Raw genomic sequence first — 13,356 nt, 5'->3', positions numbered from 1 at the left:
TTTGCGGAAAGACATACCGCCCACGTGACACACCGCCTCTCTTATCGATCCCCTCGCTGGCCTCAGGCACGCAACTTTATCGATAACAAGCAATCATTATGATGAAGTTTAAGATCAACTACCTTATAATCGTATTACCTTCGTGGCTCAGCTGAAAGCCGGTTCGAATCTTCGCTGGTTCTGCAGCATGATGCACCAGCAATTCTCTCTCGAATGCAGCCAACCACACTCTGTATACCCAAGCAATGCTTCCATGGGTGACGCCGCAACAGGCGTGGCGCGGGGGAAAAGACATGCGGCCTGTGATGAGTGCAGTATGTCTGACTTCTTGTCTGGCTGAAGTAGAAACTGTCTGGCGCTAATCATTTTTTCTCATGTTAGGAAGCCGCAAGCTAAAATGCTCCGGAGAGCCCACTGGCTGCACTCGCTGCGTCAAACAAAGTCTCACTTGCCACTACTCCCTACAGAAACAGATGGGACGGCCTCCCAAGAAGCGTATGCGAGAAGATGAAGATCTATCACCACCTTTTGGACTCTCAGGGAATGATCCCTGGACCAATAACTCGGAATTTGCTTCCCTTGTACCATCAACCATTGAGTCGGCCGCGACCGCCCCGTCAGACTATACGGGGCAGACCAACTTCTTTGCGGACGCAAATAGCAACGTTGACGCCGGGCAATTCCTCCTTAACAAACCAATAGATGCAGCTCCAACGACAGTCAGTCCATGGCCTGATTTCTCCAATGTCTCTTCATCAGCAGCCAATCTCTACACCCTTCCACCAGACCTATCCTTACTCCAGCAGTCCTCTGCCGGCTCGTCCCCGGACTCGGAGGAATCCGACCGCCAATGCCCTTGTTTATCATGCCTCTACCTCTGTCTCAGCCATCTGTCTTCTCTCGCCCCATTCCCGATCTCCCATCACAACCTATGCTCCCTCTACATCGCATCCAGAACCGCCCAAGCTGTCATCCGCTGCCAAATCTGTCCCCTCCGCTTCACAACAGGCATGCAGAATGTCACCTTCACTGGCACCTTATTAACCGTCATCGCCGATACTTGGCTACGTATATCCAAAGTCAACGCCGTCGACTTCGGCCGACAATCGGCACCACCGGCTTACGCCGCAGCAATTGATGCCTCCCCCAACCCCACAGAAGGCTGGAAGGATTGGCTACGGCAAACCGTGCGATTCCGTGTGCTAGGAGGGCCGTGTGATCCGGCCGGTATGCCGCCGGGTGCAGATGATGGGCCTAGCCTGCTTGGTCTTATAGAGGAAATGGAGGAGCGGCAACGACGTTGGCATCGCTCGCACCCGCTGCCTGTCGAGGAACGTCACCTTCCTATACCAAAGACGGACGGGTCCAAGGAGGAGGAATCGTGCCATGAGCGGGATGCGCTGTGTATGCGCATCATTCAGAGCGCGCGCAATGTCATTCCGAAGTTTGGTTTTGAGCCAAGTGATTATCCGGATGGTGCGGGTGCCAAGTAGACCCGGCATCGTTTATAAAGACTTTCATCGATATAAGGTGACTATATGGGTGGAGGGAGCCATATTCGCATTGAGACCGGGGTTCGATTTAACGGTGCCTAATCTTACGATTTATGATAATCATTCTATATACTCCGATCTCTATTTTGGGAGGGACTAGTCTCGTGAATTTGTGATATTACTAGCAATGTAGATAGATCTAGCGGTACGGTATGTACAAATTTGCATATTGCCGAGTCCGTTAGTTATTCCTTAGTTTTGTAGGTATTTGGTATGATATCAAAAATATAACATTGAATGGGTGGTGACGACCATGCATGCGCCCGAAGAATGACTCCCAGAATGGATGATACAGTTACAATGTCATTAGAAGAAGCAAGTAAGAATGTCAATATGGCTTAGAAATGAGGAGCCGTTACTCTTCATCATCATCGTCCACAATGTAGCGGTTCTTCTTCCGGGTTGGAGGAGTGCCTCTCTCAGGAGCCTCGGGGGAGGCTCGTTTCTGTCGCGGTCTGGCGGGTGGAAGTTCTTCCTCTTCGCCCTCAGCGTCCTCGTCTTCATCCTCCAAGACATCTTCTTCGTCGTCATCATCGACGATTTCCGGTTCTTCGTCACTGCCCACCAGGAACCCATCGTCTTCGTCGTATTCGTCTTCGCGAGTGCGTCCGCGACGGTCATATTCTTCTTCGTCATCGGTGTAGATCTCGCCCCGACGGTTTGGCCTGCGAGGCTTCTTCGCGCGAGGCCGGGTAGTCAGGAGACCGTCGTCATCTTCCAGGCCACCCACTGTGAGACCAGCACCTCCGGTGCGCTGGGTGAATCCATGACGACGGCCACGGTCCATCTCGCGGTCCTGAAGCTGCTGGCGGCGACGAGCAGCCTTCAGCTTCTCGCGCTCGGCCATTTCTGCCTGCCGCTTGGCGAGTTCGGGGTCCTCCTTGACTTCGATAACCGGCGCCGATCCGTCCAGCGTCTTCTTGCCACCACGAGCTGCTGCTGCTAGCGACTCCTGCAAACGCTGCACGGCGTCGTCAGTCTCCACGGTCGTCGGGTAGACCGTAAGTCCATGGGTGAGATGGGACGTCAACCGGAAGACCGAGGAGGCTTCTGCGGCGGCTCCCAGATAAACGTGCGAGTCTAGCTTGGTATCGTATTCTCCAGACTTGCTGAGAGGTGCCAGTGGCTTGGTCGAAATACGGTATTGCTCCTTTGGCGCGGACGCCAGCTGCAATGTCATGGAGCCATCCTCCCAGCGGATAATTCGTGCATTCGATTGCAGCAGCGACTCGTTCTGGGGGTCATGGCGCCAGCAGAGCGACGTGGCCGCTGTCGTGAACGGAGGTGGAACATAGGTCTCTGGGTTGAACTCTTCCGTTTCAACGGATAGGAAAGGGGGTACTGGCATCGTGTAGACCTAGAATGGGTAGTGGTGAGTCCGGGGTCATGCAGCAGGTGGATGCTTGTGGAACATACCTCACCGTTCGAAGTCACAGGCTCTGGCGCCCGGCTCAAGCTCATGTCCATGATATTTACCGTCTCCTCATAGTCTGCGCCTCCTTCATAGTCCATGGGCTCACCAACCCGATCATTGCGATCCACGTCATCTCCGGAATCGAGTTCTTCGTCATCGAGCGTCCGCTGGGGTCGACTGTTTGCCAGTCAATGAATGTCTCTCTAGCAACAGGGGCAATTGACCATACTCATTATCATCGCCAAACCCTCCGTCGGAAGCATCCGAGCCAAACAGATCCGCATCATCATAGCCGTTCGCGTTGTCCGCATCCGAGCCCGCGGGACTCTGACTTCGCGCCGGAGCCTCGCTGTGTTCACTTGCAGACGGACTGCCTGGTTGACCGGCACCTGTACTGCGCCCCGGACGGCGTACGACATCCTCATCTGAAGAAGACATTATGGGTGGGAAAGAGAGAGCTCCGGCGGGTGCGCGGTCAATGCCGAAGATGAAGTTGTGTTTGGTGCTAGGAACAGCTGAAGTGTTCGGGAGAAAATTGTTCTTGGATAAGGCCCTGTATGAAAAAAGAGAGACTGAGAAGAGGGTAGAATAGGAATAACACCAGGGCCAAAGTGCGATCAATGGGACTGGGCGACTCTGGGAGGAGCTGCGCGGTAGCTGTTAATTATTACTAGTTCAGACTCAATAAACTATGAGTTGAGTTAGTGAAAGTAACAGACCCCCTCGGTGGATAGAATGATCCCTTCCGGGCCCAAGAGGGACTAGCGCAGCGGGCAGGTGGACGGGCCAGACCGAATCAGTCGAATTCCAGATCGGGACATCCCCAAACTCATTCATTCATTCATTCATTCCTCCTCACTTCCTCCCCAACTCTTTCCCTGTTAACTCCGTCGTGGATTGTTCCCTCCCCCCTCCTCAATCCCCTCGGATCTCTCACTGAACTATCTCGGATTGCCTGATCGCCAGATTAGTCAGTGTTCCCGCACACGTGTATTCCCGTTCATCATGGCGACCTTCTTCCAGAGTGTGTATGTGCCTTCCCCTCCTCTTCCCCTATCATGCATCCCGTCCCTGTTGGACCCTTCACTCGCATGCGCTCTCTCTGGGTGGACAGTGCTGCAACATGCCTGGGCGCACCAAAAGAATGATGCCCCCTGAAATCAGTGGCCACGTCCACCAGTCTGTGTCCTTTGTTTCAGCGCTGCGGCTTCATCTCCTGACGCCCTCTCCTTTTCCCTTCTTCCCCCCACATCTCCGTCTGGACACCAGCCAGGACTGACTTGCGACTTGTTTCCCCCTTCCCAGCCGCCAAGGGTTTGGCAGAGGCAATAACAACAAGAACAACAACAACAACAATAACAATCCCGCAAAGATGAACAATGGAAGTCCGGCTCCGTCGCCGGCGTCCCAGATGCCTCCCGCCGGCCATGTGCCCAACTCGCCGTCCCTCACCTCGAGTCTCTCCGTGGACACCTCCACCTACGACCCCGATGCTCCCAAGTACTTCTTTCAAGAGAAATATGCCCCCCTCAATGTGAAGGGTAACTTCTTGACGTTGTGTGCCTGTCCCAAGAACGTGGAGCTGGGTGAATGGCTGGCCCATCAAAGTAAGCGGACTTGCTGCCTCTTCCGCTCGGAGAGTCCCCCGCGCTGATCGTTTTGCCCACACAGTCGTTGAACAATATCGCTTGCTCCATGGCATGCTCCAGGTTATCCAGGAGGTCAATAGCCTTACAGGACTGCCGATCTGTAACGAGAACACCTGCCCCACCATGTCGGCTGGTCGGTAAGTTGCTTTTCCCCCCGCGCTTAAGATTCGAAAACCAGTCTAACATGGGCATCGTCGGATAGCTTGACCTACACCTGGCTGGTCGACGGTCGTGCCGCCAAGATCTCGGCCCCCAAGTTCATCAACCGTGTTGAGAAATGGATTGTCAGCAAGATTCACGACCCGGTCATGTTCCCTACGGAAAAGGTTACCGGTGTACCAGACACCTTTGCGGTCAATGAAGCAGGCGGCGCCAGCGCTACTTCCGGAGAGGAATGGATTGGCAAGTCCAGCGGCTTCCCCCAGACGTTCTATAAAGACTGCCAGGGCATCATGAAGCAGATGTTCCGATGCTACGCCCACTTGTACCACGCGCACTGGCTGAACCCCTTCTGGCACATTAACAAGCATGACATCCTTAACATGTGCTTTGTCCATTTCGTCACGGTGGCCAAGTACTACAAGCTCGTCTCTGATAAGGAAATGGAGCCCATGCAACCCCTGATCGACCTGTTCATCAAGCAGCAGCGCATCCCTCCGGAGGCGCTAGCAGGTGGCCACTGGGGCCAGCAAGCCTCTAGCTGAGCTAGGGCACAGCAGAACTCCCATTATTCTTTCCCCAAGTAAGAAAGCGGTCCGGCCTGGCGTTGGAACCTTTTGATCGGATTAGACGAACCGACTCGATCCTATGATCGCGGTTTCATGGTGTCTTGACTTCTTCAGGACGCCGCGTGGATTACGTGACACAGAGTTGGCGTTAAGCATTTAGCATGCGGTGTGAATATGTTCTTCCTGTGATTTCCTGCATATCCAGTCGTGGGACCCCCCACTGACTACGCGATTCTTGTAGCCTAGATTAACCTTGTGCATCCTGGCTGGACGAGAGCATTTTGAGATTATTTACCTGGAACTAGCCTGACGTGGAGATGACACTGATCAGCCAAATTGAAGATTATGAACAATCAGCATGAAGATAACGTAGGGCCTTCCTCCGGAAAGACTAGATTTCGACTAGCATGGACACAGTCAGCGGCGCGAGGTCTCCCACGCTTTGACTGTACCCCAATAGAACTGTACCCAGTAGAGAGGGCTGACCGGACAGTTTGGTTCAAATGGCCTGCAAATGCGACATTGCGACACTCAGCGGTAGGTACGGTAGTCGGTAGCTGCTCATGTAGGAGTTCCAGTATGCGATAGGTGGACAATTCGCTGAAGCCGTATTGTACCTTTCCTGATCTCGAATCCATCACCAAGACAAAAGACCCATGGCTACAGATAAACTCCCTCCTGGTCCTGTTCCTGATCGTGATCTTGATTCCGGTCCTCATTCCCCGCAGCGGGGTTCCGCACCTCCTCCGTCCCTTCCACCGTTCCATTCTCATTTCCATTGGCACTCCTTTCACCATTCTCCCTCTCCTTTTCCGGCTCCTCCAGCTCAATCCATTTCTGTCCCCGATTTTCCACCTCAGTCTTCAGTAGCTCGATCCTCTCCAGCATAGACACTGCCACGTCCTCGTTCTCCTTGATATATGCCTCTAGTTCTTGCTTTTCGGAGTCCGTGTCGCATGATTCATTGATGAATGTCCTCAGTTCCTGGTTGGAGCGGTGGAGGTGCGCCATGGAGTTGCGGATCTCGGAGACTTTGGCGTAGAGCACAGGGAGGGGAAGCTCTTTGATGGCTTCGGCGAAGGCGGCGGGGCTGATGGGGAGGGATTCGGCGGACATGGTTGCTTGGTTGTGTCGAGGTTTGATGCGTATATGTAAGGTGGGATGGAGGGTTTTGATAGATAGAGACAAAGTAAATAGATGAAAGAAAGTGTTTCTATAGCATAGCAATCCAGAAGTTCATTCGTCTGAGAGTTCAGTTGAAGCTTATCGGACCAGGGAATGTGATCGTGTTATCTCCACGTGATGGTCCACGTGCATGAGGCTATTCGGGATGATGTTTCTTTTCTAGAACTACAATACTAGAAACTATTAATTTCTTTTCAATTACCTCAATGGAGCCGATATCGTAGGTGGCATCTGCATTGCGCCATGTTTGCAATACAGACATAACCCAGTGGACTACTAGCTCTACCAACCATCAAGTACAGTAACTATACTGTTTAGTCTCACTGCGGAACATTTCTCTCGGCAGACGGAGAAAATCCGGCTCTCTCCGCAACTCCATCGAATCCACCACCAACAATCAACAGCATCGACCATTGTGATACGGGTTCCCGGACCCCCTCATTGCAGGAGATGAGCAATGCGTTGGGTGTAGCCTGGCGCATACCATGCCCGGGGCTCCGCGCCCCCAGCTGGCTTGCCCCATCAACATCAACATCACCGCTGCGCTCCTCCGCTCCTCTTCGTCTCTCCGCCTCTATAACCACCCTCCCATGGCAACCCGATAACATTGCCGGGCGCCCCTTAAGCTCCTGGTCAAATCAATTTCCAGTTCTCTCCAGACCGACAACCGCTCCCTCCTCATCCCTCATCCTCATTCGCTCCCTCCATAACACCCACTCCCTCCGCGCCAACCACCCAACAACTCCAGACCAACCCCAAGAACAAGGCACTCATCCCCGCTCAACGCCCTTCACGACCACCGAACTCAAAACCATCTTCGGTCCACGTACCAAACTTCCCCCTGCCCTAGCAAACCGTGTCCTCGCCGTCCTCCATGGCCGCCGTCTCCTCGGCACCCTGGACCTAAACCTCCCTGCTGATATCGTCCGCTCCGTGCACCCGCGCAGTCTGGAGCTCGCACTCAAGTACCTCCGTGCGAACTACCCGGTCGACGAAGATGCCGCGATTCTGGCCCGCGTTGAGCGCGAAATGGACGAGGAGGAAGCAAGGAATGTACAGCGCTATATGCCGCAGGGTGGGGAGTATGGAGCCGATGTAAATGGGGGAGCGGGTGCGTCGCATAATCCGTCGGGAAAGAGTGTGTTGGAGGAAGTCCGGACGCAGAACGAGGCGTACTTGCTGGCCGAGCAGGAGAGGAAACGGCAGGAGTGGTTGTCCCGGGGCATGCAGCATGATGAGAGGGTTAGGCGCTCCTTCGAGAAGAATAGTCTGGCTTTGAGGAATGTGGATGAGAAGACTGCGTTGGAGATTGCGCCGAAGGGTATGTTAATGCGGTTAGAAGCATTAGGTTTATTGCTGGATGGCTGACACTGTGTGTGGGTGCAGACCGACAACTTGCGGACCCCAAGCAGCGTCCTGTTCTTGCTTGGGTGCAGAAGAATTACATGGCTGCGGAGGACTTGGACTTTGATCTGAACAAGCTCACCCTGGTGAGTCTCTCACTTCACCATCTTGCATGTGTGCCCGTTCTGATCCCACAAACAGCGTCAACGGCTTCTCCCCTCGTTTGCGTTCTTGCTCTTAACCCTGGGTCTCTGCTACGCCTACACCATGTACTACGAACCGCCCGCAACCTCCGACAGATTATGGCCCAATATTCCACGCTCAGCTGCAACTGTCGGCACCATCATCGGTATCAATATGGCCATTTTCGCGCTCTGGTGGTTCCCTCCGTGCTGGAGACTCTTCAACCGTTACCTGATCAGTATCCCTGCCAACCCTAACCCTCCCCTGAGACTCCTCGGCAACATCTTCAGCCATCAGTACCCTAAACATCTGATCTCGAATATGGTGTTTCTGTGGTTTATTGGAACCAAGTGTGCGTGATTCTCCTCTATTCTCTACTTCGAACTCTCAAAATCCAAAACTGACATAAGTAACTGCTCACAGTGCACGATGAAATCGACCGCGGAGAATTCCTATCTCTCTACATCGCCTCTGGAGTGGTCGGCTCATTCGTCACCCTCACGGCTCACTGTCTCATGGCTCAATGGACTGTCAGCGCGCTCGGCGCCAGTGGTGCCCTCTCGGGAGTCATAGCAGCTTACTGCACGTTGAATGCCAAGTACGTAACCCTTCTGTACCCCCTACTATTTCGAATTCAAGAAAAACTAACTCCCCCCAGCGAACACCTGCAATTCTTCTTCCTCCCAAAAGAATGGAAGAAGATGCTTTCCGTCCCCGGATGGTCCATCATCACCACCATGGTTGCTCTCGAAGCGATCACATTGGTTCGACGACTACGTGGTCCTCATAAACTCGATCACTGGGCTCATATGGGCGGTTACCTGACGGGTATTTCCTGGGCTTTGTGTCGGCCAAAGACGGAACGGAAACATCCTGATGGTAGTGGGAGTTGGTATCGCTGGCTGTCTTCGAAGATCTAGAACCTAACCTCACTTGGGTTTTTTTTTTTTTCTGGAAGCTGTGCTATGAGCTACTGCTAGATTGCTAGTAGCTGTGTATTTATAGTTTCGCATTTGGGAAAGTTAGATTGTATGAACTTTTTCTCTATTTAGAGAGATAAGCTATGTTGTAAATCTGGGGGACCCAGTTTAGTCAAGGGTTGTTGTCTGGCTCTTGCTCCTGTTTTCCTCTGAATGTACCCTGTTCAAGGCAAGGACAGGGGTTAGATGGACGATGCATCATCCAGATAATAGATATCCCGGTGATCACCTCAAACATTTATCCTCTGTTGCGCTGAATAACTATCTGATTTTGTTGGATGTGTGACAGGTACCCCTTTAGGTGTGGCTTTACCCATCGGTCTTGTCATTCATTCAATCCGCCGGGAAGTACCATGCCAGACTGCATACAAACGAGTAGAATGGAGATACTCTGCGGTTGTCCCCTGCTCATTAGCAAGACAGTCTGTATATAAATAAACACCTTCGTTCCTTTCCCACGCACGTACGCATAGCACCTTTCCTCTGTTCCACGCGCACATCCCACATATGGTACGAGTTCATGCAGTTGCTATATCCATACTTGTATATGCGAATTGTAGAACGCGTCAGTATGTAGGGTCTTGTTCATTTTTCCATCTTGAGGTGCCCTGGCGAAGACCCATCTCTCTCCAGACACTCGCCTAGCCCAGCGTGTCAGTGAATGGCACCTCGCTCACAACCCCCATTTTTGTTGTCACAGAGAACCTCTATCTGCTCGATATTATTTCTTCCTCAAGGAACTCTGAATCTTCACAAACCAGGCCATTCTACATCATCTTCGTTGTCGCCTCGACTCACTCGTTTTCTCTTTCAATCCACCTATCCTCAACCTTCTTTTCCTCCGGATTAATATATCACGGTCTGTTGCTTCAGAACACGCTCATCCCCTGGCACCCGGGGCGTAGTCGACACATTGCTGCTGCTTCGCGGTTGTTGTATGAACAGTCCTCAAGTGCTTCCAGATCCTGCTTGTTTTTGTCACCATGCCAGCCCAGGTCCTCATAAGCTCCGAGGTTGAGCCCCTTTCTCTGATACCGAAACTGGTGAAGAGTTGCAAAGGCGCAATATTGGATCCACAGGAGCTTAAAAATCCCACTTTTTCCCTTACTGAACTTGAAGGGTCCCACACCACAGATGAGGACTTGGATCACCTTTCGGATGTGGCTCAGACAGTCCTGATTGAACATCCTATGGACGATGTTGAGTGTTTCGAGACAACGTGGGCACGAGGCTCCATTACTTTACCTGCCGAAGAAAGCGCAGATGTCGATGAACTCTCTGATGCCGACGGATATCCGACAAGCGAATCCCCGGCTTATATTCTGACATGGTTTGGGTTGAACAAGATCGATTATCACTTGTACCTCGCTCACAACGAAAGAGGCATGGACGATAATACGAGATGCAACAGCATGTTCTTATTTGATGGCGATGAGTGCCGTCCCTGTCTTTACAGTCAGCTATCTGATCTACAGACTTATTATCCTAACGACATCGGTGAAGATAACGACCCTATTATGTTGATCAATTGCTTGCCTGTTCGTGGTAATCCTGCTGCTCCCGCTGACAAGGCCTATATCTTGGGTTTCGATTTCGACAGTGGTAATCTTTTTGTCCGTCAGTTTGCTTGGTTACCGGAATACATCGACGACGTCTGGTGCGTCTGGAATGAGGGCTTTAACCGGTACGAAGTGCAAATCAAGGCCTTGCGTGATACCCTCCGGCAGTGCATTGACGAATGTAAGCTGGATCCGGGCGTGGGTATTCTTAGCAAGGGCAAGTATGTTGTGGATAACTGGGAGGGCACGGGAGTCAGTGAGGATCCCGGCATGGAGCTGGTGATTGTCATCAACTTCTGTCTGTGGGTCGTAGATATGGCAGAGCCGCTGATCCTGCCATGTGTTCCTGGAGCCGAGTCTCTCATTGCAGATTTTCGGAGGTATGAGGAGGAGTGTCGCAGAATCTTGGCCTGCGCCTCGGCAAGATTCTGGAAGCGTGTCCAAAAGGGCTATACGGAAGAGCAAGAAAGATGCGAGAAAGCGAGGAGCCGCTACATCGATGACTTGATGACCCTTCACGTCCATGAAGCACATGAGCTTGAGAATGTTAGGGGATGTGCGCCCAGTCTGGATACTGCCAGCAAGCTTCGCCAGCAGTACCAAGATGGGCGAAGAGAATGCCACGAGCAAGGCTTGCAGGACGTGTTTACCCTGCCAACTAATGCCAGCGTCCCCAAGTCTCCAGAATCAACTTTCAGAGAAATAGTTGAGAGATCAAAACAGGCATTGGCGTCGAGCATACTGACCTCTCCTGCTCCTAAGGCTTCGCAGGCTAAGTCCCGTCACCTTGATCGGGCTCGATCACGCAGGGACTGGATTGCTACAGCATCAGGGCATAGCACTTCATCGAGTGAAGAAGATAGCTTCTCCGATGCCTCTGAGTCCCGCAAATCACCTGTTCCAGTGCTCTTGAGGCGGATGTCTGACCTTTCACAGGCACATCCAGAGCTTGACAATGTCAGTATCCGAGAACAGTTGGAGACGATTCTCTCTGAGATGAAACTGACTACGGGGTAAGACCCTGTGGAGAAAGGGGATGCAGCTGAGGATCTTGGCCTGGGGAAGAGAAAGTTGGAGTTCGCTTGCTGGTAGAGGACATTATTCCCAGTCCAGACTTTGATTAACATGGTGGAATTGAATGAAGGGCGTTCTATGGAGTGCATTGGAAGTGAAGTACTCTGGATGTTTTGAGTCCGGACCATGTCTAAATGCGGATGTTTGGTGTCACTTTGAACATGACCATCTGGCGGGCCATTCTAGCGCTCTGTTGGTGAAGTCTATTACCACTTATTTGTATCCTTTGAGGTCAATTGATGGATAATTTTTTCACATCGTTTTCTCGCAGGATGAAGATGTCTTTACTCTTTTCTTAAAAAGTTCTATCACATGCAAACATTACATGACATCTTTCAGGTGGTTGACTGGTAGCAAGTGTCTCTTAGGATCAGTAAGTGTCATCATCTCCAGTTCAAGTCATAGGCTGCGAGGCTGCGAGATCGTACGGACTTTCAAAGCAAAGACGATTCTAAAGTATGTGCAACAGGGCCATGCAGCTAGCGAGGTCCGATGAAAGTGATACTTGTCAATGTAGAAGTAAAGTTATGAGAACCATGAAGCATGATGGGCGGGGACTTCCATTTCATTGGCATTATATGTACGAGTAATCTCACAGCCTCGCAGTTCTGGTGGAACAGACGGAGCACAGCATCATGTGGATGCATGTATCTTGATGACCTGCATCGGGAAGGCACGGTACTGACAATGCCATACATACATGTCATACATACCTATTATCAATTGGATGTCACATAATATCTAGCCACAAAGTGGTCACAGCGGGCTGGATAAGTAATTGCCTAAAACTAGAGACAGACAGACTTGTTTTGTAACGAACAAACACGTTGGAATTAAACTGAATCATTACGATCCACCGCCAAGGCCACCCATTTTAGTGTTCCAGTTAGGCAGCCACAGCGATGCTGCACCGCCGCCCACCAATCGGGGTTAGCCGCAAAGCCAGTGTGGCTTGAGAGTGGCTCTGCAGTGGGACAGCCGGTCATCGATCGCCCCACCGGGTATGCCGGCAGGTGGTTATTGGCCCAGATGGGAAGGTTAAGCGCCCCGCTATCTCTGGGCAGTCATCACCAGCTCTCCGCTCCTGTCCAATCAAGTGACAGCTCATAAGATGAGCCAAGGAAACAAACGATCAGCGGTAATCCTCGACGCGATTTGGGGATTATAATTTCAGGGAGAACGGTGTACTTACTACTTACTACCGTGTACCATTTAGCCGACATCCATGGTAGTGCCTGACCCAGCTTCGTAAGGTATCCATCTACTCCTCCTTCTCCTCCCTAATGGGCCCTATAGATAGTTATCTAACTTACTGTTCATCCCTACCCGGTCTTGGTCGGAGAGCCAAGCTGAGCCCCTGAGAAACTGCTGCCAAGATCGCTAATCTGTCGGAGAATTGGTGGTCCGCGCAGCCTGCCAGGAGTCCGCATTAGAAATCTTTCTTATGAAGAGTCCACGGTGATTGGAGGAGTAAGATCTACTGTGCATTTCAATTTTTGGCGAGGGTCCCCTTGAGGGCACAAAGTGCCACTGCCTACTACTAAGTACTTACTAGATAGGTACCCGTCACTAAATAGTCCGCCCCCGTGTAACTTCACCCTGCGCTCTCCAGGTACATGCAGGCAAACCCAAGCCAGCCTTGTGCCCCCGTCCTTCCCTTCCATTCATCCCACCCACCTTCCACTCT

General features: G+C 52.0%; 6 protein-coding genes across 6 annotated transcripts; 4 read left to right on the top strand and 2 right to left on the bottom strand.

The window, feature by feature from the left end:
- Positions 1-111: 111 nt before the first annotated feature.
- BO85DRAFT_414019 (Zn(II)2Cys6 transcription factor rglT) lies at positions 112-1,750 on the top strand. The gene is made up of 2 exons (XM_025657628.1): positions 112-314; positions 382-1,750. Exons 1-2 carry the CDS (start codon positions 188-190, stop codon positions 1,491-1,493), a joined length of 1,239 nt encoding a protein of 412 aa, XP_025518748.1. The 5' UTR covers positions 112-187; the 3' UTR covers positions 1,494-1,750.
- BO85DRAFT_414016 (Paf1-complex subunit LEO1) lies at positions 1,652-3,631 on the bottom strand. The gene is made up of 3 exons (XM_025657627.1): positions 3,197-3,631; positions 2,970-3,144; positions 1,652-2,910 (listed from the first exon to the last, which is right to left on the bottom strand). Exons 1-3 carry the CDS (start codon positions 3,403-3,405, stop codon positions 1,909-1,911), a joined length of 1,386 nt encoding a protein of 461 aa, XP_025518747.1. The 5' UTR covers positions 3,406-3,631; the 3' UTR covers positions 1,652-1,908.
- Positions 3,632-4,044: 413 nt separating this feature from the next.
- On the top strand, positions 4,045-5,403 carry BO85DRAFT_179071 (Mob1/phocein family protein). The gene is made up of 3 exons (XM_025654339.1): positions 4,045-4,574; positions 4,639-4,753; positions 4,819-5,403. Exons 1-3 carry the CDS (start codon positions 4,340-4,342, stop codon positions 5,318-5,320), a joined length of 852 nt encoding a protein of 283 aa, XP_025518746.1. The 5' UTR covers positions 4,045-4,339; the 3' UTR covers positions 5,321-5,403.
- Positions 5,404-5,861: 458 nt separating this feature from the next.
- On the bottom strand, positions 5,862-6,621 carry BO85DRAFT_445976 (uncharacterized protein). The gene has a single exon (XM_025659390.1). It carries the CDS (start codon positions 6,458-6,460, stop codon positions 6,005-6,007), a length of 456 nt encoding a protein of 151 aa, XP_025518745.1. The 5' UTR covers positions 6,461-6,621; the 3' UTR covers positions 5,862-6,004.
- Positions 6,622-6,719: 98 nt separating this feature from the next.
- BO85DRAFT_466274 (rhomboid protease PCP1) lies at positions 6,720-9,108 on the top strand. Its single transcript, XM_025662121.1, has 5 exons — positions 6,720-7,850; positions 7,916-8,019; positions 8,075-8,408; positions 8,480-8,654; positions 8,715-9,108. The coding sequence occupies exons 1-5, from the start codon at positions 6,980-6,982 to the stop codon at positions 8,974-8,976; spliced, it is 1,746 nt and encodes a 581-aa protein (XP_025518744.1). The 5' UTR covers positions 6,720-6,979; the 3' UTR covers positions 8,977-9,108.
- Positions 9,109-9,717: 609 nt separating this feature from the next.
- On the top strand, positions 9,718-12,165 carry BO85DRAFT_475023 (uncharacterized protein; the record flags this gene model as incomplete). Its single annotated transcript, XM_025662693.1, has 3 exons — positions 9,718-11,608; positions 12,009-12,042; positions 12,139-12,165. The coding sequence occupies exons 1-3, from the start codon at positions 10,020-10,022 to the stop codon at positions 12,163-12,165; spliced, it is 1,650 nt and encodes a 549-aa protein (XP_025518743.1). The 5' UTR covers positions 9,718-10,019.
- Positions 12,166-13,356: the final 1,191 nt, after the last annotated feature.

The sequence above is a fragment of the Aspergillus piperis genome (genome assembly GCF_003184755.1).
Source record: "Aspergillus piperis CBS 112811 unplaced genomic scaffold BO85scaffold_3, whole genome shotgun sequence".
Lineage (NCBI taxonomy): Eukaryota > Fungi > Ascomycota > Eurotiomycetes > Eurotiales > Aspergillaceae > Aspergillus > Aspergillus piperis.
The sequence above is the reverse complement of the archived record's forward strand: the minus strand, read 5'-3'. Positions and strand labels throughout refer to the sequence as shown.